At 41.0% G+C, this 26,048-nt stretch overlaps 1 protein-coding gene across 1 annotated transcript in view; it reads left to right on the top strand.

Moving 5' to 3' along the window:
• Positions 1-1,231: 1,231 nt before the first annotated feature.
• rlf (RLF zinc finger) overlaps positions 1,232-26,048 on the top strand; it is a 54,024-nt gene continuing 29,207 nt past the window's right edge. The window contains exon 1 of the mRNA XM_052036433.1: positions 1,232-1,436. Coding sequence (XP_051892393.1) covers positions 1,308-1,436 — 129 coding nt within the window. The 5' untranslated portion in view covers positions 1,232-1,307. The remainder of the gene's footprint in view (positions 1,437-26,048) is intronic.

Below are 26,048 nucleotides of genomic sequence, written 5' to 3'. Positions count from 1 at the left end.
AGAGGAATAACGAGGTAGTTCATGGGTTCTTGGAACGTTCAGAAATCTGACGGTGGAGGGGAAGAAGCTATTCCTAAAATGTTGAGTGTGGGTCTTCAGGCTCCTGTACCTCCTCCCCCATGGTAGTAATGTGAAGAGGGCATGTCCCGGGTAGGAGGAGGTGAGATGCTGGTGTGTCTTTCTTGTGATTGCATCGACGTGCTGGGCCCAGGACAGGTCATCCAAAGTGAAAAGCACGATGATTTTTTTAATCCAAAATAAACTTTATTCATAATAAAAGACAAATTATATACAATAATAAAACAGTGCAAGTCTTTACATTCTTGTACAGATCAATTATTAGTGTTACCTTTTTATGTTAAAAAAACACAACACCGATGCCACTCATGTGGCTCCCTGGGGTGATACCCCAATCCCATATGTACAAAATTTAAGGGGCTTTCTTGCCTGACCCCGCCCCTCCCTCTTCCGTGGCAGAAGAACGCTAAACTGTAGTCCTTCCCCACCGAGCTCTTGCGTTGGCTGCACCCAGCTTCAATGCGTCCCTCAGCACGTACTCCTGCAGCCTGGAATGTACCAGTCGGCAGCATTCCCCTACGGACATCTCACAGTGCCGGAAGACCAACAAATTTCGGGCAGACCAAAGGGCGTCTTTCACCGGATTGATGACCTTCCAGCAGCAGTTGATGTCCGTCTCGGTGTGTGTCCCTGGGAACAGCCCGTAGATCAGAGAATCCTCTGTTACACAGCTGCTGGGGATGAACCGTGACAAGGACCCTCGCATCTTTCCCCACACCCTCCTTGCAAACCCACAGCCCGCAAAGAGGTGGGCGACTGCCTCGTCCCCAGCGCAGTCCTCCTGGGGGCAGCATGCGCTGATGATGCTGGAGGAACTCAGCAGGCCATCCAATAACGTTAACACCCAGGAATTTAAAGCTGCTGACCCTCTCCGCCAATGCAGAACACAATACAACCACACTGGCTGTACAGTGGGACTCCCTGCGTCCGGTACAGGTGCTATATGAATGCAAGTCCTCCTCCACAGATCCTGCAGAGAATTAGCAGCACTTTAAGTTTTAATTGCAATGGTTGCAGCCCAAGATTGTGTCCTTGAAGCACATGCACCCAGTCTGACCCTGAGGGAATCAGCCAGGTTGCTGAGGGGTGTTGTGATGTCATAGGAAAGCGCGGGGGCGTGGTCAGACGTGCCCGCTGACGTCACACGAACGCAACCTTCCTCTCGGGGGGAGGCGGTAAGGCGGGCTGGTCACGTGAGCAGTGTCTACGCGCAACAGTGGAGAGCGAAGATGGCGGACGGAGGGAGCGAGCAGGCCCCCGAGCCTTTAACCGAGCGGCTGCGGCTCGTCCACGGCGAGCTGCGGAGGCGCGGTGTGTCCCAGGAGTCTTCTGCGCAGTACTGCCAGCGTTTCTGCGAGGTGAGGTGGCGGTTGCGGGGTGTGGGGGAGCGGGCGATCTGAGGTGTTTGTGCGGAGGCTCGGCTCCGAGGAGGTGGGGGGGGGCAGAAGGGGATGTGGTGGGGGCCTCTCTTTCCTCCTCCTCCTCGCCTCTCCTCCTCCTCCTCCTCGCCCTCTTACTGCCCGGATCCCGGCCCTCGGCCACCCGATCCCCAGCCGCCAATCCGCAGCAGCAACCCTCCCGCTTCGTCCCTCGCCATTTCCGATCCTGCCTTTTGCAAAGTATAATCTGCAAGAAAACATCGTGGTGCAAAAGTTAACCGTTAAGTGAGCGCTTGTTTGCTGTGCTTAGCGACGCACTCGAGTACTAAATAGTTAAACGTGTTTGATTTCACCAGCACCACCACCACAACCCCCCCCCCCCCCCCCCCTTGCCCAGTGTTGCCTCAATACTGAACAATAGCCTGAGCAATCAGGGGAAAGGAGGGTGGAAAATAAGCAGCTAGGTTTTTACAATGATCCTCTTTCGCCACAAGGACGAAACACTCGATTGTCTAAAATGTTTTCCTTACTATTAGTCAAGTGTAAAATTTTAAAAATGCAGGAATTACGATGAAAATACTTGTAGTTTTGCTGCAGTGACTGATCGAGGTTTACCCTTTTCTCTGACTGGTATCTGTTTAGGTCGGCACTTGGCGGTCAGTGTTTCGCTGTCTGCAAACACAACAGATCTGTTTTAATTCCTGTGGATTTTTGCTTCTGCATAATTGAACTTTCGATAAATTAATCTTCAATTTTTTTTAATGCTGTTTACATAAAGCTTTCCTGAAAATGGAGCAGCTGCACTAGTTTGTTGATATTTTGTGGGGATAATGGTTGTGTTTTTTTTGTATGTTGCTTGTTTAATCTGGAAGTGTTGTAGAACCTTGTTAAATCTATCAAAAATAAATTTAGGATTTCTAGTTAATCAAAGGAAAATACAATGCTGACATTTTATGCCATTTTGTAATTTTTTTAGATAATTAAATACCAATTTTTTTTGATCTTCATTTATATTGTTTACACTACCATTTTTCTTTGCTTTATAATTTCAGTGGATTGTCATGTTTCCTACTAATGGGAGTTTGAGTATGCCTTAGTTTGTATGTTAAGAATGGATCTGATATTGAATTCAGCTTGGTATAAAGCCACATCCTTCCTCGTAGAGCCTAATTGTTCTTTGGTAGAAATGTGAAGGTGGTTAGTAGAATTGCTGCTTAAGCTTACCTCATTTCATTCGGCAAGGATAAAGCAATGCACCAGTGCAGTAGGTATATGTGCGATGAATGAATGTAAGCCTAGTGTTACCTGAGTAATACAGCTTTTGAAATGTCATATAGGGCATAATGTATGTCTTATTTTGCAGTTTTTAAACCCTATTTAATACTATTCAACTCCAGGCTCCTCTGAATAGTTCAACTTTTTATGTAATCCATTTTGTTTTAAAAGTTTCACTGGGTCTGTGCACCCTCTACTTTGGATTTCAGGGAATAGGATTCGGTGAGATCACAGATGGGGGAGCTTGACTTAGGATCTGATTTTTGCCTGTGATAAAAATGTACAATGTGTTGTAGAATACATAGTATTTTGTGGCATTCAACAGTCCTTGATCATGTTGTAATGAATTACTTAATTCGCATTTTGTTTAATGCTTCAACTGTGTTTCACATACATTTTATCCATCACTGTTTCCTATTCTGTTATGTCACCGTTCTCAAAGAAATTTCGCATTGTTTATATTGTTTTCTGATAGAATAATTTGAACTCGAGGATTTGATTGTGTATACTGTGCCTTTACGGTATCTTTTAAATAGAACAAGCCAGATTGTTGTGCTATTGGGAATGCATTGATATCAGATAACAAAAATCAAATACAGTACAGCTCCTGAATAAACTTGCTCTGTATGCCATTTACATATAAAAGTTGGCATTTGAATGCTATAGGTGTATATGTTTGGTCCCAATCAGATAAAAGTTTTGGCTGAATAATTGATTCCATCACAAAGCATGGCTTACATCAGAATGATTTTCCATGTTCAAACTTCCAGTCCTCTAAAGATTGTTCCTGCTAAGGATAGTGCATTTCCCTGCTTAATTTATGCTGGTGTTTCCTTTGAGGTTGCTTGGAAATGTGACAAATTGTAATATTGTCATATTGGTTGTCATGGTTCCTTAGTGAATTGGAGTAGGAGTTGGGCAGAAAGGTGTTGAGTATTAGGTGTTCAAACAGTGCGATTTGTATGGGCATTCATTTGCCATGTTTGGTTGAAAACAAACACACCGGATTCACTGAGCACCTTGGTTTGTTATTGTTATCTTATTGTATTTCACAGGCAATATCCTAAATCATAATATCAGATGCACCTACTGCCAAACCTCACTGCCACCTTTTCTTGACTGCTCTTCTACGTCTTGATTTACCACCCAGCCTGACTGTCATACAATACAGTTTGGAAGATTGAAGCCATTGTCTTCAGTTTCCAACGTGAGCATGAGCTCTGTTCTTTGGCCAGCATCTTCTCATTGTAGTCCATTCTACATCTCAGACTAACCAAGACTTCACATCTGTAATGAACTTTTTGACTGCAAAGTGAACTTTCCTATTTCACAACCTGCCACCAAAACTTCCTCTTTTAACCTTCTTAATAGTGCCTTCTGAAACTCTCACCTGGACCTCTGCTTTATCTAGACTCCACTATTCTATTGCTTTCCTTGTTGACCTTCGCATTAGCCCACCCTGATATTTTGGTCCAGTGGTGCCTTACTTCCAAACCCCATTATAATTTTGTCCCTCCAACTCTTTGTTCTGTCCAACCACAGCCATCCAAGATCATTACTAATTCTCTTCTAACCTGTTTTGCTTCCTTAGTTTTATTTGCTTCACAACTGGCTGTAGTGTTTTCGGTTGCCTTAATTGTAACCTTTGGAATTTGCTGCCAAAATTCCTCTGCCTCTTATTCTTTTATGATTCTTTTGAAAGCTTTCCTCATTGACTGAGCTTTTGATCATTGTCCTCATTTTCTTGTGTCCACTTATCTATTGTTTGATAGCATCATTGATGCTTTGTTCTATGTTAGAGGCACCACATAAATGCAGTTTGCTATTGCAGTGCCATGGGAGTGGTGCTAACCCATAACAAAACTTAAAGATGTCTGATGCACCGTGGTATATCTGTCCAGATTTAACTGGCTGTTTTTCATTTATTCTATGTCAAAATGTTATTAAAAGCATTAGGTTATTTATTTTGCTTTGAAATTTAAAAATATTGATAGAAATTACAAATCTATGCTTTGATTAGAACAAAATGTAATATGGATGCCAGAAAAGGAGGATATAATCAGGGTAACTGTTCTGGAAAGTTGCACTCGTATCAAGGAAGATTGGCATCAAAGCCTTTTCTAATAACACAGAAAAAGATGTACATATAAAGCCCAAATTACATTTTGCACTTGAGATTGCATTTTCAAGTAGTACTCATTGGACTGCCTTGAATATAAATAGCTTTCCCAAGAGAAGGCAATTTTTACTGTACTACACTTTGGATAGGAGTTCACTGAACGTGTGTATGGGGGTCTCATGGCAAGTCATGTTTGTCGTTTAATTGTCAGAAGGTAATTGGTGTAGTTAAGTGAAGAGGATTAGTTACATGATGTAAAATAGGGAAATTAAAATACTGAATGGGTTCTTTATGACATAACTAGTTTATCCAATGTGCAGCTGAGTGGTGCATCGGCATTCTGCTCCCTTAGCAGCCAGCATCCAAAAAGGCAACATCTTCTACAAGTGTACTGATGACACCCATCTCTCTACTATTTCTTTCCTCAGACTAAATTGTCAGATTACTTTTCAAATATCCAGTATATATCTTCCTTTCAAAAAGTCTTTATCCAAGCTACTGGCTCCATCCTACTCCCTGACAACTGTTTGAGGCTGAACCAAACTGTTCACGAGGTGGTGTCAAGTTTGACCTTGATTTGAACTGAGACCATACTGTCATGCCAGCACAAAAACAGTTTATTTCTATCCCTCCAATATTGTTTGTCTTCAGCTAGTGAGTGTTGCCAGAGGTGAAACCCTCATTTATCTTTGTACACTCCCAAGCTTCACAATTCTTGTACATTCTTACCCGACCACTTTCACTCTACCTCTAAACTAATCCTCACTTGTTACCCCTGCACTCACTTTTGCTTGTGGTTAAACTATACCTTCATTTCAAATTAACCTTACTTTCAAATGTGGCTGTGGCCTTGCCCTTTACAATCTCTAGCCCTGTGGTGATTTGTTTCTCCAGTTCTGGCCATTTGACATCTTCCTGATTTTTAAAAAATTCTCCATAAATGATGGCCATGCCTTAGCTGCCAAGTCCTGTGGACTTCCTTCCCTAAGTCCCTTAGCCTGTTTCCTTTACGATGTTGATTAGAATGTCACATTCCTTTGAATGTCAAATATTGTTTGATAATATTCCTGTGAAGTATGTTAGTAAATTAAAGTTGCTATACAAGTGCAAACTGTTGAAGGTTTCAAGCAGGTGCTAGGTTCCACTTTCTTAGTTTGATGTGAAATTGGCCTTGATTCCTGTTAGAAGAGCAAAAAATTGGACTTGACTATCCATCTGTGCAAGGATATTAAAACTGGTCATTTGCTCTTCTACACTTTAGATAGCTGGGGTAGGAAATAATTCACTCTGACAACCTGCCAATATTTTTTTCCATGTGGTCATTCTCTAAGGTTGAACTGAAAATGTAGATTTTCATGTGGACATTAAAATACAGTAAGAATCAATATTCATTATAATCTGTTGATGTAGTTCTCAGGCAGGGGCATAGGAGAAAGACACATCAACTCATCATCCAGGACAATAATAGTGTTTTTTCCCCTCTAACAAAAGATTAAATAATTTCATGTTTTTCTGTGTCCTTGCCCAGAAGTTCACTTTGCATACAAACTGCTCGGCGGCAGCTCTTTTTGAATTCATTTTACTCACTGTCTCTGTAAACTACAGTCAGGCTTTTGTTAGGGAACATTGCTCCAAATGTTCTTTTTAAATCATGTTAATCTCGAACACTTTTGCTTCTTATCGCATCTTTTCAAGGCTGTGAAGAATAAGCATGCTCTGTTTCTTCTCATAGCCAAGTCACCTGACACTGAAGTTCAGTCATTGCTGCTCTTTTCAGTGCTTCCAGAATTCAAATTCTGCTTATTATCTTGATGACAGGAGCTGGAACATTCAAATAGAGACTTCATTCAACTAGAACTGTTGAAGCAGAATTTGTGTTTTAACTATATAATTTTTAAACTTATCTCCTTTCATTTGGTTTGAAGAAGCTAGACATGTTGAGCTCATGTTATCTTCATTTCATCCTTTGCTATTTTGATGCTATTCATGGAGTATTTATGTTGGCTTCCTCTGTGAAGAACACATCCAGATTGAATTTCACTGTCAAGCTTCTGTCACCTAAATGTTGTATCAAAGTCATCTTGTAGGTCCTGTGTACCTATCTTCATTGAAATATATTTGGAAATGGCTATTAGCTATTGTACACTGGGTTTCTCAGAATTAGCAATATTGATTATTAACAGTGGCAGTCCCACCTTCAATTTTTGGAGATCTCCACTGTGCATTCCTTTCCCTTTTCTACCTTGTTAATCTCTTCAAGCTTTCTTCCAATTTCATATCTGTATCCCTGATGCTACCTTGAATTCCCCAATAATTTATTCTTTAGAAGCCCATTCTGGGGATTATTGCTATTTTAAAAAATCATGCCAGCCTGGTAGTAGAACTCTGGCTGATCCATTCCTCAGTCTGGAGATCATGTATCTGTTGCTCCAACACCGGCTTAATTTTGTTTAGACTGCTTTGGTTCATTGAAGGATGCTGTTATTCTTTAAGCTTTCATATGATTTCCAGATTACTATGCTGGAACTGTGCATATAGAATAATTAGAGAAAAAGATAAGGAAATAGATTATAGACCATGGATAGAGAGACAATGGAGGACAACTGGAAAACCTTTTGATGTTTTAAGAATGAAGAGGCGTAGTTCCAAAGAGAAAGTCCAAAGTTGCTGAACACTCTGTTCACCAGAACTCAGGTGAAAGGAATGTTGTCCAAAAGGCAGTAGTAAAAGGGTTCTGGAGGAGCTCGTCCTGCTAGATTCTGAAATGTCAACAATTCCTTTCCTCCAACAGATACTGATTGACCTGCTGAGTTTTCCAGCAGACTGTTTGTTGCTCCAGAATCCAGCATCTGCAGTCTCTTATGCCTCCTGTGCTGGAGGAGATGTTTGTTGTGAAGGTAGGGTGAGGCTTTGGAGCTGATAATTTTAAAATTAATATTTTGGGGTGAGGAGGGGCAGGAATCTTTTTGCAAAAGCAAGGGAATAGGATTAATTTCCCCATAGTGCTTGCTGCAGTGCCAAATATAAATGGGAGGTCAACAAGGAGGGCTTGGTGAAATTGACTCTGTCCTTCACTATTTTTCTGATTTCTATTCTTGTGCAGGAGTCTCACATTTGGAGATAAGTGACTTTGAATTGGTTCACTACTTCATTAGAAATGTCTTCAGACCACTTGGGATAAAGCTGCACTGTTTTATACTTGTTCAAATTAGGCAATGCAATATATATCCATGCTTTACACTAAAAAAAAGTGATTGGCTTAAATATTTGAAAGATTTTTTTAAATGTTACTACTAATTGGGTCTGGAGTTTGATTCCGAGTTTTAATTCCTATCTGATGATATTTCATATCAAAAGCCCATGTTGTGTCACGATTTTGCTAAAACATAAAATTTAAATGTGTACAGTTGAACTCTGGAAAATCAGGATTACTACAGTAGGTATATCTTTCTAAATTTAATTTATCTGATAATTTGAAATATCGCACTAGTGAAGTATTTTAGATTTATTAGTTGTCGTGATTTCAGGTAATGTATGCCATGGCATCAAAGTGTATTTCTTCAATCCATTCTTTATTTATCTGATGTATTAACACATTGCAGGTACAAGTAAGTTAATTGTTGACAGAAAGTGTAATTTCCTTAGTTTGTAATCTTCTGTGGATCATAATGAAGGATGTCTATCATGTACCATCTTCTGTAATAAAAGAAAGGATCTTGTATGGGCTTTGTTTTGCATGCTATGACTTATAGAAACTGTATTCTTGGTTATGATGACTCTATTAAATGGCAGGTGAGACAAATTGAATGTTCCTTCATTGGACGATTGCTTCCTAAGCTTTACATACTTTTCCTTTTTCTTCTTGACTAAATTCACCACTTCTCTCGACATCCAAGGTTCCCTTACCTTGCCATCCTTGTCCTTCTTACCGGAACATACTGTCCTGCACTCTGTGCAGCTGGTCTTTAAATACCCTCCATATGTCAGATGTGGACTTGCCCAAAAACAGTTGTTCCCAATTAACTCTCCCTAGTTTCTTCCTAATGCTCTCATAATTTGCCCTGATCTAATTTAATACTGTCCCTCAAGGTCCATACTTATCCATATCCTTATCTATGACTGTCTTAAAACTTAAGGAGTTGTGGTCACTGTTCCCTAACTGTTCTCCCACTGAAAAGTCAGTCACTTGGCCAGGCTCGTTACTCAATATGAGGTCCAGTACGGCCCCTCCTCTTGTTGGACTATATTCTGCCCCATCTGAACCTCTTGCACTAAGGAGATCCCACTTTATATTTGGGAAGTTGAAGTCCCCCACAACAACAACCCTATTGCTTTACACCTTTCCCTAATCTGCCTGCATATCTGTTTCTCAGTGTCCCGATGGATGGGGGGGGGGGGGGGGGTGTCTGTAGTATACTCCCATCAGAGTGATTGCACCTTTCTTATTTTTGAGTTTTACCCATATAGACTCAGTGGACGAGCCCATTATGCCCCCTTTGAGTGCAGCTGTGATATACCTCCCTCTGTATCTTTTCTAAAACATCAAAACCCTGGAACGTTAAGCACCCATTCCTGTCCCTCTCAACCATGTCTCTAATGGCCACAACATCATAGTTCTATGTACTGATCCATACTCTAAGTTCATCACCCTTACCCATAAATACTCCTAGCATTTTAAAAAAAACACAATTCAAACCGCCTGTCCCATTGTGTCTATTACTTTGCTCCTGTCTGTTTTGACTGGCTCTGACATCTACCTTCCTCAATCTTTGCACTTTGTGACCCAATGCTCTGGTTCCCACCCCCCTGCCAAACTAGTTTAAACCCTCCCAAGTAGCACTAGCGAACCTTCCGGCCAGGATATTGGTTCCCCTCCAGTTGAGGTTCAACACGTCCCTCTCGTACAGATCATCCCTGCCCCAGAAGAGGTTCCAATGATCCAAGAACTTGAAACCCTGCCCCCTGTACCAGTTCCACTCATTCATCTGTTCTATTCCTGCCCTGACTAGCACGTGGCACTGGGAGTAATCCAGAGATTACTACCTTGGATGTCCTGCTCTTCAGCCCCTTTCCTTACTCCCTATTCTCAATGCGTAGGACCTCTTTCCCCCTTTCTACCTATGTCATTGGTGCCAACGTGCACCACGACCTCTGGCTGCTCACCCTCCCTCTTGAGAATATTCTGCATCCGCTGAGACATCCTCGACTCTAGCGCTTGGGAGGCAACACACCATCCTGGTGTCTCTTTTGCGGCCACAGAATCTCCTGTCTATCCCCCTAACTATTGAGTCTACTGTCATTATTGCTCTGCCTGACTTTACCCTTTCCTGCTGAGCTGCAGAGCTGGCCACAATGCTGCTGACCTGACTGCTGCTGCTGTGCCCTGATAGGTCATTTCCTTCCTCACCACACCCCCCCCGCAATATCCAAAGGGGTATACTTGTTGCTGAGGGGTTTGGCCACAGGAGAACCATGCATTGACTGCTTACCCCTCTCTTGCTTCTCCTGGTGGTCACCCATCTATCTGAATCCTGTACACCACCTCGATAAAAGTTTCCTCCTGAGGTTTTCAGCTTCCCAGATGGTCCTGAGCACATCCAGCTCCAGTTCCTTGACCTGTTCTGTCAAGAGCTGCAGCTGGGTGCACTTCCTGCAGATGTAGTCATCAGGGAGACTGAGGTTCCCTGACATCCTGCATTTTACAGGAGGAGCATTCCACTGCCCTAACTGCCATCCTGCCTGCACCGAATCGAGGACAAAGGATTTACAGACAACAAAATAAAGACCTTACCTGTTCTTACCTATGCCGCCTTACCGAAATTTTTTTTAAAGAGCTGCTCGCACTCCCCTCACCTATGTCACTTACTCAGCCTCTTCTTGCCAAAGCCTCAGTCCCCCACTCTAGCACTGGTCCACTCCAACAATGGGCGCTCCACTTTACCCTACCTTCTTTTTATTGGCTGCTCTTTTCAAAGCTCCCACTCCAAATCTCGCTCCAATCTCGACTCTGCAAGGTGAAATTCCTTGTAATCCTTGGCATCCTTGTAATGCCAATTGATTTCAGTCCATGAAAGACATTGAACAAGATGGGTTTTTATGACAATCCAGTAGCTTCATGAGTTGAATTACTGTATATAATTTAATTATAAGTTTCTCATCTGTCATAATGGGATTGAAACTTGCTTCCCAAGGTTCTATAACTTAACCATACTGCAATGCCAGCGGTTTTTAGCTCATTCAAATTGTGACTGTGGACGCATATGTAGTACAAGCAGTGAATTAAAACTATTTTGACAAACTTGTGCATTTTTAGAAAATTCTTATCTAATGGAGGTGTCTGCATGCTGATTGCTTCGTGGTTACCCTAAATAAGGGAAATTCAAGCATTTTCTTGGTATGTTGCTTTCTGTGGTGTTGGAACACTTTTTACTGGGATGCAGGATCATAGAGATTTGGAGATGAATGTACATGAGACTTGGAAAACAAGTTGCAAAACTGCAACACTTTTTAGGCCACAGTTCAACTATTATGGCTCATTCTTAGTACTACCCTTCGGGAAGAATATCAAGTCCTCTGAGAAGGTAAAGTATGCTCAGTCGAATAGTACAAGGGTGGAATACTTCACTTATACAAGGATGGTTCTCCATAAAGAAGATTCATTGTTAGATTTAATAAAGGAAATCGTAGAATAAATTAGGTGAACTTGTTTCCAATAGCAAAAGGGTTAATAATTGAGGGGCATGCACTTAAAGTAATTGACCAGAGTTGAGGAGAAGTGTTTTGCACAGCTGGTTATACAGTAATCTAGAACGCACTGCCTGAAAGGATGGTTGAAGCAGGTTCAGTGGTAACTTTCAGTGAGAATTTAATAAATACTTGAAGGTGAAATGTTTGGAGAGCTACAGAGAGTGGGCAGAGGAAAGGATTAATTGTTGAACTCATTCAAGACCCAGCACAGGCACTGTGGGCTTAGTGACCATCTTTGTAACATTCAATGATTCTACAAATTGCTGTTGTTCAATGTTTTGCAGTGTCATGCTAGTAATAATGCTACACTAGGTTCTCTCCACAAGGACATCTGTGGACTGTGTTCCTGGTCTTGCTCCAATGTGCACAGTAGTTTTGTCACACTGCTCATAGAAAAGTTCCTCTTTGACTTGGTGGAGATGTTTTTTGGAATTCTTGGAATAGGATCTGGAATACAGTCTGTTGCTTTATCTGCAGTGGCCATTCTGTGTGTTTTCACTGCTTCACTATGTTTTACTGAAGATTGAGTGTGTTGAGATCTTCTGTTGCCGCTGATACTATTTTCAAGATCAGTGAATGTGATGGATCTTTTTCAGATGAAATCCCCTTGACATCTGTCTTTATCAACATTAAACAATTTCTGGCTGCTGAGATTGTACAGAGTTCAGGGAAAAAAAGAGCTTATTGCTGCTAATTGTGATTTCTCACCAGTGTCCATGAGCTGATAAGATTGCCCTGTAACCTCTTGAAATGTCTGGAGGATTTTATTGGAGAACCACCTGCTGTCTTAAAAGGTTTATTAAATAATAAAATTTGGTTTAGGGGAAAGTGATATATTGTAATATGTGGCTTCTTGTGAACTCTTTATTACATTTGCACATAAATTTGTGAACTTCAAACTTTGACTGACCCAATCTTATCTCCTTTGGAACATGACTGAAGACGCTTGAGCATGAAGAAGCCTCCATTTTAGTTTTATTTATCTTGGAAGTTGAGGTACCAGTTTTTTTAATATTCCCTTTTGTTATTTTCTATCGATGGAAGTAACATTATGCAGTGCTTTAGATTTCCACAGCTTTTTTTCCAAGTTTCATCTTTACCTTCTGACTAGCTACGGGAACATTGTGGATAGATACTAAGAAACCTTGACATGTAAACTTGGTAGCTGTCTGTTGCAAATAGTGATTTCACCAGTTATTGTTTTAGCCTTTAACTGATAATTCATTTAGCCCTTTGTGCACAAGTTTGCAATCTGTTTGGATAGGCCCTTAAATTGCCACCACCTTTGTTATTTTGTTGTAACCATCAGCTGTAAGAGATGATTAATTAAGTGAAGAATTGTGTTAAAAAGTATACTATTAATAGTAGAAAACTCTTGATTTCTTCTTTGTCACTTATGTTTACAGTTCTGTCAGCATTTAAATGCATATTCACTTTTAATTTTGTCCCTCAAGTTTCAGGTGCTTCACTCTGATATCCCGTCAATACAGTGGTTGTTACCATGCAAGGTGAATAATATTAGATATTTGATCGGGGATTTGGGGATGGAGGAAAATACGCAGCCACATCCAATCTTAGGAACATTTGCCATGTACATGCTTGTTCCTTTTGAGATTGTTTGGTAGGAAGAATAGAAAGCAGAATAGTTTTGTAAAAGGCAAGAAATTTGCAAATGTTGGTATACAGGGGATTTGGGTGCATTTTTATACAAATCACAATGTTAATGTGGAGCTTCAACTTGCAGTTACTTTGGAAGAAATGTGCTTGCCTTTGTTACATATGGGGGGAGGTGGGGGAACAAGTGGAGTGTTTGTATAGTGCCATGGGTGGATATTAGAGTGCAAGGGTACATTTTGGGAGGGGGAGTCCTTGTACAATTTTATGAGACTTTGACAAGTGGGTGTATTTATCCTAGAGAGGCTATAATAAAAGATGGGATGGATTGATTCCTATGATGTGTTGTTCATTCTTTTGAGAGAATTTATAGTGTAGGCCTGTCTTTTCCAGAGTTTCATAGAATGAGACAATCTTTTTAATATATACAGCATGCTGAGAGGTTGTCAAGAAGTTTTTGTTTCCGACTGCAGAATCCAGAAGTTGGTGGGAATAACAGGAGGTGGGGGTCACAGTCTAAGGGTACGAGGTGTGCTATTTAGGACTAATGAGACGCTTCATTCTTTAACAGTGCAGTGGGTACTCAGCTGTAGAGCAGATTTAAAATTCACATGAAATTAAGGACTAGAGTGGGACTGTGGAGTCAGTAAAGATAAGTTGCAATTTTACTGGATGGTGCTATCTTAAGAGTCAGGGTGTTTTCTTATTTCTTCCTTGGTCTTAAGTAGGCAAGTGGTGTGTAGGAAGTTTTGTTTTGCTTTCTCTATTTGAAGCTAGGGCATCACTGTGACAATATATAATGTTCATGTTATTGTGGTGTCTGAGTATTTAATTTGGTGAAAACTGGTATAAACAAGCTTCCTGGTTTCTGTGGCTCTCTTTGCGAGGAAAAACAAGTTATAGAGCAGCTTGAAATTTCATCGGTTGGATATGTCGGAAGGGTGAATGTGTATTTGATTTGTTTTGAATGTATAAGATATGCCAGTATGTTCTGCTTCATAATTTGTGTTAATGACATTATCACTCCTACTCTGGTTTCTGGTATGAAAATTATGCTTAGAGTTAGGTGGGTGAATTGAGTTTTCCCAGCTTGGTATATTTCAAGTGGAGGTCATTGTTACTGACCATAACTATTTTGTATCTTGGCCTAATTGGTTATCTTTTTCACTGTCTTGTATTGGAAGCAAGTTGATTGACTTTCCATGTGTATCTCTTTGGCCAATATGCTAGTCATATATAAAGAGAGAATTACTTGCTCTGATCCTGGTGTATAACCAACTAAATTATTTCCAAATGATTTGATTTTTAAACAAAACCATGCAGATCAAAGCTTGAATTTTAATTTTGCCATCAGCATGAAAATGTGGAAGAGGACACCAGTTACCTATCGTGTGTTGAAATTGTTGTATCCCAGCTTTAGTTTGTAAGGCTTTTCATTTTGATAGATAGCTCTAACATCCTTGGGAAATCTGTATGGGGTTCAAATGCAGGTGTATCTGAATCTATAATGATGCTTGCATTGAAATTTTTATTGGTAGCAATAATAACTTCAAGTTGAAGATCTTTTAGTTGGTTATAAATGGACATGTTCGAGTTATAAAGCTGGAATCTTACCAATAGAAGTCTGTTTGGGTGTGCAGTTAAAACCTGACCAATCTGAACCCAGCTCAAGCCCATGGACAAATCCTTTTGGAAACTGATCGAACTCTGGCTCATAGTCTTGGATCAGATCTAAAGTGAAGCCATACATGCAGAAACTAGAACTGTTTTCTGTGCTACCTGCCCTCTCCTGGGTATTTACAACCAATCACCCCTTGCACAACCACCAGAACATAGGAATATAACCACAGGAGTTCACCATCTACCCCACGAAGCCTGGTTCTAAATTCCCTCAAGTCTTGATGCTTGCTACACCAGACCAACAGAGAGGTGTTTTCAACTTTACCAGTTTTCCCTCACTGAAACCCTTATTCCAGCCACACCACTACTGTTTAAAATATAACCCTAGTTGGTGTAATATCCTTGTAGTTTAGCTCTTGTGGTCTGAGTCATTCTGGTAAATGTCCTCCAAGGTCATTAAATCCTCGTTCAGGTACAGAACTGTGTACACTCTTCTGGGGCTTTGTGTAACTAGCAACTTCTGCTTGCATTCTGTTCCTCTATATCCAAATGCCTACATTCTATCAGCATTTTTGATTATTTTCTATGTGCACTGATTTCCAAGTACGTTTGGACTACAATTGTTTCCAGCTTTTCATCATTTAAGAAGTTAAATTTTAAATGAAATCCATTCTTATGTGATGTAATTAAAAGCTTCCATCCTTGCTGCTTATTGTGCTATCTTTGTTTCCTTGGCAAACTTGTATGTCTGTCTTTGATTTTTTTTCTTGCTACTGTCTTCCTTTCCTTTACATCTAACATAATCCTATCTCTTCAGAAAGCTAACCCTCTGACCTTGCAAACTACTGTCTAGCCATAGAAATCATGAATATGCATTCTGCAGTAACTGGCCATTCAGCCCATCATGTTCATGCTGGCCAAAAATGGACTTCAATTCCCTTACCAGCTTTGATCCATAGGTTTGTAGCTGTAGCTCTTTTTAAGAGGTACTATTTAAATGTGGTCAGGGTTTATCCTCCCATAAATAGTGGACACCCACTATTACTCTTAAATATTCTTCAGCTCCCCTCTAGTCCTTCAGCTAATAACTTTTATTCTATGGCCTCTCACTATTACATTGTCCTCTCTGCTAAGGGAAATGCTGCATTTCTGTTTATCCCTGTTAGACCTCTCATAATCTCCTGGCTTCCTTTTAAGTCCCTGAAGGTTTTGGTCTCCCAAATCTTGTCCACCTTTGCCAAGACTCCTTGTTTGAACCTCTTCAGTCACATGTCCTTCCTGCCAAAGTACCAGAGCCTCTTTTACCAAAGTCATTAATAACATTCCCTTCAATTTGGCTTCCGTCTTTGACGTGGTTGAGTGCATCATTCTCCTGCAAAGTCTCTTCACCATCTTAAGACTAAAGAAATAGTTCCTGAATTAGATGAACCAGAAAATTAAGATATATCAAATATAGCTGAAGAATTTAGCATTAAGACTCTTTTGAAAAGTATCCTTAACTACTGCATGGGTAAGTGTGACTGCTTTGTCATCATGACTGCATGTAGTCTGTTTGCAAAAGCATAAAATCATGCTCCTGATTCAAAATTTATTTTGAGATTTCGTCAAAATAAAAACTGGTGTTGAAATAACTTGATTGTTATTGTTTAATGTGCTTTGGAAAGTGACAAGACTTTGAAATCCTGTAATGACAAACATTAGATCAAATATGCAAAAGCATTCAAACATTGATCTTGAGCAATTTTGCATTAAAGCAACAGGTAATCTGCCAGAGGAGCTCAGTGGGTTGAGCAGCATCGGGGAGGGGGGGAAGAGAAATTGTCAACATTTCAGGTCTAAACCCTGCATCAGAACTGAGTGGAGAGGGGAGTTAGCCAGTATAAGGAGTGGGGAGACAGAGGCCAGAGGTGGACTGTGAGGGGGTGAGGCGTTGATGGGCAGATCAAGTCAGGTAGGAGAGGGGGAGGGGTGGAGTTGGGAGACATGGTATACGGAGGTGGGGAAAAAAGTCTAACGTGTGAAAATTATGGCATGTTTGTTTTAACTGACCTATTCTTAAATGCTCTATTTTTAAAAGCTGCTTTTATTGTGAATTAGAAATACATGGGTAGGCTATTAAATGTGCAAAAGCCTCTTCCAATTTTCAGCTTGCTTTGAAGAGACCAAAAATCCAAGCAATATATTTATCAAGTTACAAAAGTATGTTAGTAACTAACATTTGCAACACAAATAACGTAAAAAGCATGTTTTTTTGTCTAGTGTCATGTTTGCTATTACATAGTCCCGCATAAAAATAGCAGGTCACTTTACAAATGGTTGATACAGTGGCAGCTGCCACATGTTAAATGTAGATTTAGCTCCTTGTACAAGTATTTAAAAGGTGATATTGCTTAGCTATTGACAGAATCATATGCACATTTTATTACGAGATGTCTTTTTTTATATAAATAATTACAACAGTCCTTATTAGATTGCTTTTGTGGGTGGGCTAAACAGATTGCATCTGCAAGTTCCCATCCACTTCCCATCTGAATCTGTTTCACAGGATTCCCTTGAGACAGTGTGTATTGTTAGCTCATAACATCTGCAATTCTAACTAAACCTATGTTAGAACTTGATGTGAATGAACCACCCCCAATATTGTACCCCATTAATGTTCACTCAGAACTAGACTTGCTCCAAAATCAGGTAATCCCTACAGCTAATTCAATTTATGAAGAATCGAGGGTATGTTGAGGTAAATTCTGGAGGCAACAAGCTGATATATTACAAAGGTTTTTTTTAAACAAAAAGGCATGTGGGACTCTAGACTTCATAAATAAAGGCAAAGAATATAGAAGACAAAATTCTGTAGATGCTGGAATCTGGAGCAATGCACAAAGTGCTGGAGGAACTCAGCAGGTCAGGCAGCATCTATGGAGGGAAATAAGCAGTCAATGTTTGGGGCTGAAACCCTTCATCAGGACTGAAAAGGAAGAGGGCAGAAGCCAGAATAAGAAGGTGGGAGGAGGGAGAGGAGTACACACAGGCAGGGGATAGGTGAGATCAGGTGATAGGCGAGTCCAGATGAGGGGGGAAGGTAGGGGGAGAAGATGTAATAAGCTGATAGGTAGAAGAGGCAAAGGGCTGAAGAAGGAGGAATCCAGTAGGAGAGGGCTGTGGATCATGGAATAAAGGATGGGGGAGGAGATGGGCAGGTCATCAAGGCAGGGAAGGGAACCATAGGAATAAGGGAAGACACAGGAGAGGGGGTGAAAGAAAAAGAAGGGGTTGAATTACCGGAAGTTAGAGAAATCGATTTTGAGGCCATCAGGCTGGAGACTCCTAAGGCAGAATATGAAGTGTTGTTCCTCTAACCTGCGCCTGGCCTCCGTGGCAGTAGAGGAGACCATAGGTAGGTATGTCAGTATGGGAATGGGTTGTGGAATTGGTGGGTGGCCACCAGGAGATCCTGGCTGTTGTGGACGGAGCGAAGGTGCTGATGAAGTGGTCACCCAGTCAGTGTTGGGTTTCACCAATGTACAGGAGGCTGCACCAGATGCAATAAATGACACCCTTGGATTCAGGTTCTCACCTGGAAGGATTGTCTGGGACCCTGAATGGTGGTGAGGGAGGAGGTGTAGGAACAGGTGTGTAGCACTTAGTGCGGTTGCAGGCATAAATGCCAGGGGGGTTATTGGTGGGGAAGGACAAGTGGACAAGGGAGTTGCAGAGAGAGACAAGACATGATATCTTGATTAGTCACATGTACATCAAAACACAGTGAAATGCATCTTTTGCATAGTGTTCTGGGGGCAGCCCACAAGTGTCGCCACTCTTCCGGTGCCAACATGGCATGCCCACAACTTCCTAACCCGTATTGGAACCACAGCTCCCATTGGAGGTGGCGGAAGTTGTGAAAAATGTGTTGGATACTGACACTCATGGGGTAGTAGGTGAGGACAAGGGGAGCCCTGTCCCTGTTATGTTGGCAGGGGGAGGGGATGAGGGCAGACGTGCAGGAAGTGGAGGAGATACAGGTAAGGGCAGCATTGATGGTGATGGAAGGGAAACCCCAGTTACTGTAAAAGGAGGACACCTCTGATGTCCTAGAATGGAAAACCTCATCATGGGAACAGATGTGGTGGAGGAACTGGGAGAAGAGGCTGGTGTCCTTTCAAGTAACGGTGGGAGGAGGTGTAGTCAAGGTAACTGTGGGCATCAGTGGGTTTGTGGAAGATGTCTGTGGCTAATCTGTCTCCAGAGATGGAGACAGATTCAGAAAAGGGGAGAGAGGTGTCGGAGATGGACCAAGTGTAGCTGAGGGCAGGGTGGAAGTTGGAGGCAAAGTTGATGAAATTGATGAGCTCAGCACGGGTGCCGGAAGCAGCCTCAATGCAGTCATCAGTGTAGCGGAGAAAGAGTTGAGGGGGGGCATTACCAGTGTAGGCTTGGAACATGGACTGTTCCACACAACCAACAAAGAGGCAGGCATAGCTGGGGCCATGCGAGTGCCCATGGCTACACCTTTTGAACATTTACACCACAGCACAGGCCCTTCAGCCCACAATGTTGTGCTGACATTTTATCCTGCTCTAAGATCTATCTAACTCTTCCCTCCCACATTGCCCTCCATTTCTCTATCATTCATGTAGCTGTCTAAGAGTCTCTTAAATGTCCCTAATGTATCTGCCTCCACAACCTCTGCCGGCAGTGAGTTCCCTGCACCCACCACTCTGTAAAAACAACAACAACTTAACTCTGACATCCCCCTTATCTTCCTCCAATTACCTCAAAAATTATGCCCCCTCATGTTAGCCATTGTTGCCATAGGAAAAAAATCTGACTGTCCACTCGATCTATGCCTCTTATCATCTTGTACAAGTCACCTCTCATCCTCCTTCTCTCCAAAGAGAAAAGCCCTAGCTCACTTAACCTATTCACATAAGACATGCTCTCCAATCCAGGCAACATCCTGGTAAATCTCCCCTGCACACTCTCCAAAGCTTCCACATCCTTCCTATAATGAGATGACCAGAACTGAATACAATACTCCAAGTGTGGTCTAACCAGAGTTCTATAGAGCTGCAACATTACCTTGCGGCTCTTGAACTCAATACCCCGATTAATGAAGGCCAACACACTATGTGCTGTCTTAACAACCCTATGGATCTGAGTGGCAACCTTGAGGGATCTATGGATGTGGACCCCAAGATCCCTCTGTTCCTCCACACTGCTAAGAGTCCTGCCATTAACCTTGTATTCTGCCTTCAAATTCGATCTCCCGAAGTGTATCACTTCACACTTTTCTGGGTTGAACTCTGTCTGCCACTTCTCAGCCCAGGTCTGCATTCTATCAATATCCTGTTGTAATCTACAGCAACCTTCGACACTATCTGCATCACCAACCTTTGTATCATCAGCAGACTTACTAACCCACCCTTCCACATCCTCATCCAAGTCATTTATAAAAATCACAGAGAGCAGGGGTCCCAGAACAGATTCCTGCGGAACACCACTGGTTACCAACCTCTAGGCAGAAAATGATCCATTTACCACCACCTATGAGCGAGCCAATTATGAATCCACGTAGCCAAGTGTCCCTGCATCCCATGCCTCCTGACTTTCTGAATAAGCCTTCCATGAGGAACCTTATCAAATGCATTACTAAAATCCATGTACACCACATCCACTGCTCTACCTTCATCAATGTGCTTTGTCACATCTTCAAAGAATTCAATCAGGCTCGTGAGGCATGACCTGCCCCTCACAAAGCCATGCTGACTGTCCCTAATCTGCCTATGCTTCTCCAAATGCCCATAAATCTTGTCTCTAAGAATCTTCTCCAGTAATTTGCCCACCACTGAAGTAAGACTCGCTGGTCTGTAATTCCCAGGGTTATCCCTACTCCCTTTCTTAAAGGAACAATATTTGCCACCCTGCAATCATCTGGCACTACTCCTGTGGCCAGTGAGGACGCAAAGATCATTGCTAAAGGCGCAGCAATCTCTTCCCTCACTTCCCGTAATAACCATGGATATATCCCGTCCGGCCCCGGTGACTTATCTATCCTAATGTTTTTCAATAGTTCCAGCACATCCTCTTTCCTCACAGCGACATGCCCTAGCGTATCAGTCTATCGTACGCCATCCTCTCAAACGTCAAGGTCTCTCTCTCACTGGTGAGTACTGAAGCAAAGTATTCATTAAGGCCCTTCCCTCCCTTTTCCAACTTCAGGCACGTGTTTCCTCTTTCATCCCTGATCGGTCCTTCCCTCACTCTAGTCATCCCCCTATTCTTCACATACATGTAGAACGCCTTGGGGTTTTCCTTGAACCTACTCGCCAAGGACCTCTCGCCCCTTTCTAGCTCTTAGTTTGGAGAAAGTGGGAGGAGCTGAAAGAAATATAGGATATAGAATATAGGAGCAAGGAAGTCGTGATGAACCTTTATGAAGCCTCATCTGGAGAATTGTATTCGGTTGTTGGATCCATACTTGGAGAGGGAGTCGAAGACTTGTCAAAATGATTCCCGGATGAGGCATTTTGGTTATGTGGATAGACGGTGACACTGGCATTGTTCTTGGGATAGAAGGGATTGCGTAGTTAGCTGATGGGGACCTTTAAATCCTGAAGGTTGTAGATAGTGAAAAATTGTTTCATTGGAAGAGAAATCAAGACCTGTTTTTTTTGGGGGGGGCAGGGGGGTGGCATGGTAGCGTAGTGGTTAGCGCGACGCTATTACAGCGCCAGCGATTGGGGTTCGATTCCCGTTGCTGTCTTTAAGGAGTTTGTACGTTCTCCTGTGTCTGTGTGGGTTTCCTCCGGGTGCTCCGGTTTCCTCCCACATTGCAAAGACGTATAGGTAGGTTAATTTGGGTTTAAAATGGGCGGCGTGGACTCGTTGGGCCGGAAGGGCCTGTTACCACGCTGTAAATAAATAAAAAAAGAATGTAGGCAATTGATAGAGAAACTAAGGGGAACATGAATTTTTACACAATGTAAGGGTGGCAGTGGATGCAGCTTCAATGATAGTAATCAAAAGGATGCTGGATAAGAATTTGCAAGGCTATGGAGGAAGGGGTGAGGGAGTGAGACCAGCTGGATTGTTCTTGGACCCTATGGGGCCAAATGGCTTTCTTCATCATTCTGTGATTCTGTGTTGTTACATTTTTAACAGACTTCACTTTTAATTTTAAAGAATCCTTTATTAATTTTGGAACTCGTATTTTAAGAGTTCCTTGGTGCAACTTTAAGCTGAAGTTAGTGGGAATAAAGGACAAGATTCATAATCATACAGCATGGAAGTAGGCCATGTGGCCCGCTGTCTACACTGACCATGGGGCACCCATTCGTATTAGTCTCATCTTTCTTCACCAGCCCATAGCCTTCTAGGCCAAAGTGATTGAAGTACTCATCTAGGCACTTATTAAATGCTGTCAGCAACTTGCTTCCACCAGTCTCAGGCAGTGTATTCTATGTACTCACTACTCTAGGTAAAAAACAGGGCTCCCTGAGATTCCCCTTTAAGTGCCCCTTACCCTTAATCTATGACCTCTAGTTTTATCCTATGGGGAAAAGTCCTGCTGTCTACCCTATCTATACCCCTCATAATTTTATATACCTCAGCCATTTCCCCCCTTAACATCCTCTGCTCCAGGGAAAACACCCAGCTTCTCCAGTCTCTCCTTCCCAGGCAACATCCTGGTGAACCTATGCACTCTTTCCAGCAATTCAATGTGCTGTTAACACATGTTAATGTTAGCAAGAGCAATTAGAGTTAAATAGTAGTTTTCATGACCTCAGGATGTCCTAAAACACTTTAACAGTAATACAGTGCCTCTGATCTGTCGTAGATCTGTGCTTAACTACTTCACTTCAACAGCAGTTTGGCAATAAATAATCTGTTCTTAGTGGTGTTGATTAAGGGAGGGCCAGGCCGCCATTCTCTCCTGCCCCTCTTCAAAATATAGTGATGCTTTTTGGGCTTGCTGGGAAAGGCCATTTAACATCTCAGCTGAAAGTTGCACTCCACTAATACTGTAATACAAGATTGGTCTAAATTTTTGTGCCAAAATCTGTAATGTGGGCCGAACCTTTTGAAAAGATGCCAACTGTGTCACCATGAATATTAATAGATTACATTGCCAGAAAGCAGAAATGTTAGCTTGTGTAAAACAAGAAAAATGCAGAGCGCAGGGGAATGAACTCCAGTTAGTATTTCTAAAAGTTGAAGAACACAGTCAATGATAAAGCGACAAGATATCACATCCATTGGGATGTTAGAGCAGCAGAGAAACCCGTGCAGCAACTCTAGAAGGTGAAGACCATGCCATTGTGTAAATTTCCAGAAATTTGATAATGCTGTCTTAATTAGGTACTAAAGAAGTCTGATCTTTTTTGAGCTTCCATATTAGCAAAAAATGTGATAAATTGAACAAGAAAATGTTGAAATTAATAATTTAGTAAAATGGTGGAAATTTTAAATGTACTATTTCTCCTCAATGCCTGAAGCAGACATAGAACTTGAGGAAACCTTGGCAAGTTACTTACCAAGAACTAGTCAATAAAATCTGCATTTGCATAGTCCCTATAATTAAAAATCCCAAAGACTCTTTCTCGAGTAATTGGATTAAAACCTGGAGGATACCTGGAAATTTTGGCCATTTTAAAACTGTTCAAGGACAAGATTTCTTGATCAGAAATCTAAGATCCTAACACATTTCAGAACATTGAGAAGACCATTATTAGTACGGCAGCGTCCTGCAATCGTGTTCATTCCAAGCCAGCCAGGTAGAGTTAACTAATGTGCATCTTAAATGTGGCAAGTCAAGTTGTGACACAGAAGGAAACCATGGGTGACCGGGGACTTTCAGTAGTTATGCAATTGTGTTAATATAGAGTAGTACTTATAGTAATCCAGACATGGAGCCAGCTATCAATTGGGAAGACCAAACATGGCCACAAAACATGAAGTAACAAACCCTTAAGGCATCTTAAAGCTGCTGTGAAGACACCTTTTGTTGGATGATTAATAGTTAATTGGTAGGATAAATGAAGTGTTGTCTTAGTGAGTTGGATAATGGATCAGTTGTTGATAACTTGAATACCACTTGTGCTTAATTCTACTATTCAGCTTTGTTGAAAATTATTTGAAAAATCACTTAGCGAAGGGGAAGCTCAGGTTAAAATTGAATTGTGGTCAAAGATTACTAATCTAACATTTTGCAAAATGCTTATAAACACTAGAAAACACTTAACATCAATTAAATTGACTCTAATTAAAATCTATTAAATTAACTAATTAAAAAAATATGATTTACTGTAGCCATTGAAGTTGCTGGCAATTTTTTAATTTAGTCATTCGTGGCATGTGAATGCCCTTGGCAGTCCCAAGAATCTCCATCCCAAATGCTCTGAACTGAGGAAGCAGTTACTAGTTAATTACATTGGTAGGTGTGGAGTCATATATAGGTCAGACTAGGTAAGGATTTGCAGATTTCCTTCCTTGAAGAGTGCAAGTAACTTAGTGATATTCAAGCTTGCAGATACGCAGAGAAAGGAGAGGAACAGAGACCCAGAAATTCCATGGTTATATGTGAATGATTTCTGAGCTAATTGGGTCAGGTTTATACATGTTAACAATTATTACTGTTAAATGATTCTGCTGAAGTTGTCTGAGTGTTGCTCATCTATTGATGTTAAAGAGTCAGACTTCTGCACTAATTTATTGCAGGTTCTCCAGTGAAGGCAGAAGCTGGTATTCCAATTTGACTGTCGGCAAAGTTATTAATTTCACCATTTCGTATAAATTTCTGAAATCAATTCAAGATAAAATTACTGGAAATCTGGTAGAAGTTACAGTGAGAAGCTGTCTTTTGACTGAATGTAAACTGTAAATGTAATGAAACGTGAAAAGCAATATCTCTTAAAACTTTCAATCAGCAAAACAATCTTCAGTGGAACATGACGATTCAATGAATGTGGAGTATTGAGTAAGTCCAGTATTTGAGTTTGCCTAAAAAAATAATTGTGAATTGGATTCAATTCATTGCATTACGTTCCAGGTACCACAGTGTTTCTTATGGATTGTAAAGCTATATTATTGACTTTGTTGTAGATTTTGAGGAAGTTTCAATGACATATTAACTTGCCTCACTCTGTAAGTAACCACAGAACTACCATGTGAAAACAAATCCTGTCCTGTTTTAGTTCCTATTGAACACAAGATTTGGGAAGATAAGAGAAGTTTTTAAAAATCTTTCTCTAAATCCTATTGGTGCCTGCCTTCAGTGACAATCCAGGACTTGTAATAAAGGCCAGTAGCATTTTGGATCTGTGCTTGTGTGATAGCAAATGTAACTTGTATATTTTCATTGTGCAGGCCAGATGAGCTGAAGGTGCAATACAATAACTTTTGGGGGAAAAAAATTAGTATAATAAAAAATACATTTCCTGTACATCAATTTCCAGACTATCTTTGTTAATAATTTATTTTTGGTCTGACTAATATTCAATTTAAAAGAATGGATCTAAAAAGTAATGAAAGATGCAAATAAAATACACAACAGTTGATACTCCCAGCAGCAGATTGGAGAACTTTTGAGATCACAGTTCAAAGTCTTGGGTGCAATGCCTGTATGATGAGTGTTCTAAAAAGTCTTAATTATGACACCTCTTCTATAACTATTACTTTGTAAACATATCATCTTGTTGGAACTGAAAATATTTTGGCAGCATTGCTTTAATTTGGTAGAATGACAAACAATTAATTGTAAAGGGAATTCACAACTAAGAATCGTGCAGCAAAACAAAAATCGTACTTTTTATAAAGTCCTACAAGCACATTCCATAGAAGTACATTTACTGTAAAAAGAAAATCTTGACTTTTCAGGAATGTGATTCTTTTGGACTCAGCTCCATTAATGTTTTGTAATATTGGCTGCTATTAAATGATATGCTAAAATTTTATTTGCACTTAGCTTGGTTGCTGTATCCACACTTGGAATGGAAATTGCCTATGTATACTTGCAGTAACACCCTTGTCACTTGGCTGCATGAAATATTCTGGGTAATGTTTAATTTTGATGAAATGTTTTGGGGGCGTACATTAAAATTAAGTTTCCATGAAAATCTGTGATACAGATCTTTCCTAATTCTTGGTATTTAAGTTTTTTTTTAAACTGTATTTAGCACCCAGTGAATGAGTTGGAAGTGGAGAGCATTTGTTAGTAAGAA

This window comes from Pristis pectinata, chromosome 22 (genome assembly GCF_009764475.1).
Source record: "Pristis pectinata isolate sPriPec2 chromosome 22, sPriPec2.1.pri, whole genome shotgun sequence".
Taxonomy (NCBI): domain Eukaryota; kingdom Metazoa; phylum Chordata; class Chondrichthyes; order Rhinopristiformes; family Pristidae; genus Pristis; species Pristis pectinata.
The sequence above is the reverse complement of the archived record's forward strand: the minus strand, read 5'-3'. Positions and strand labels throughout refer to the sequence as shown.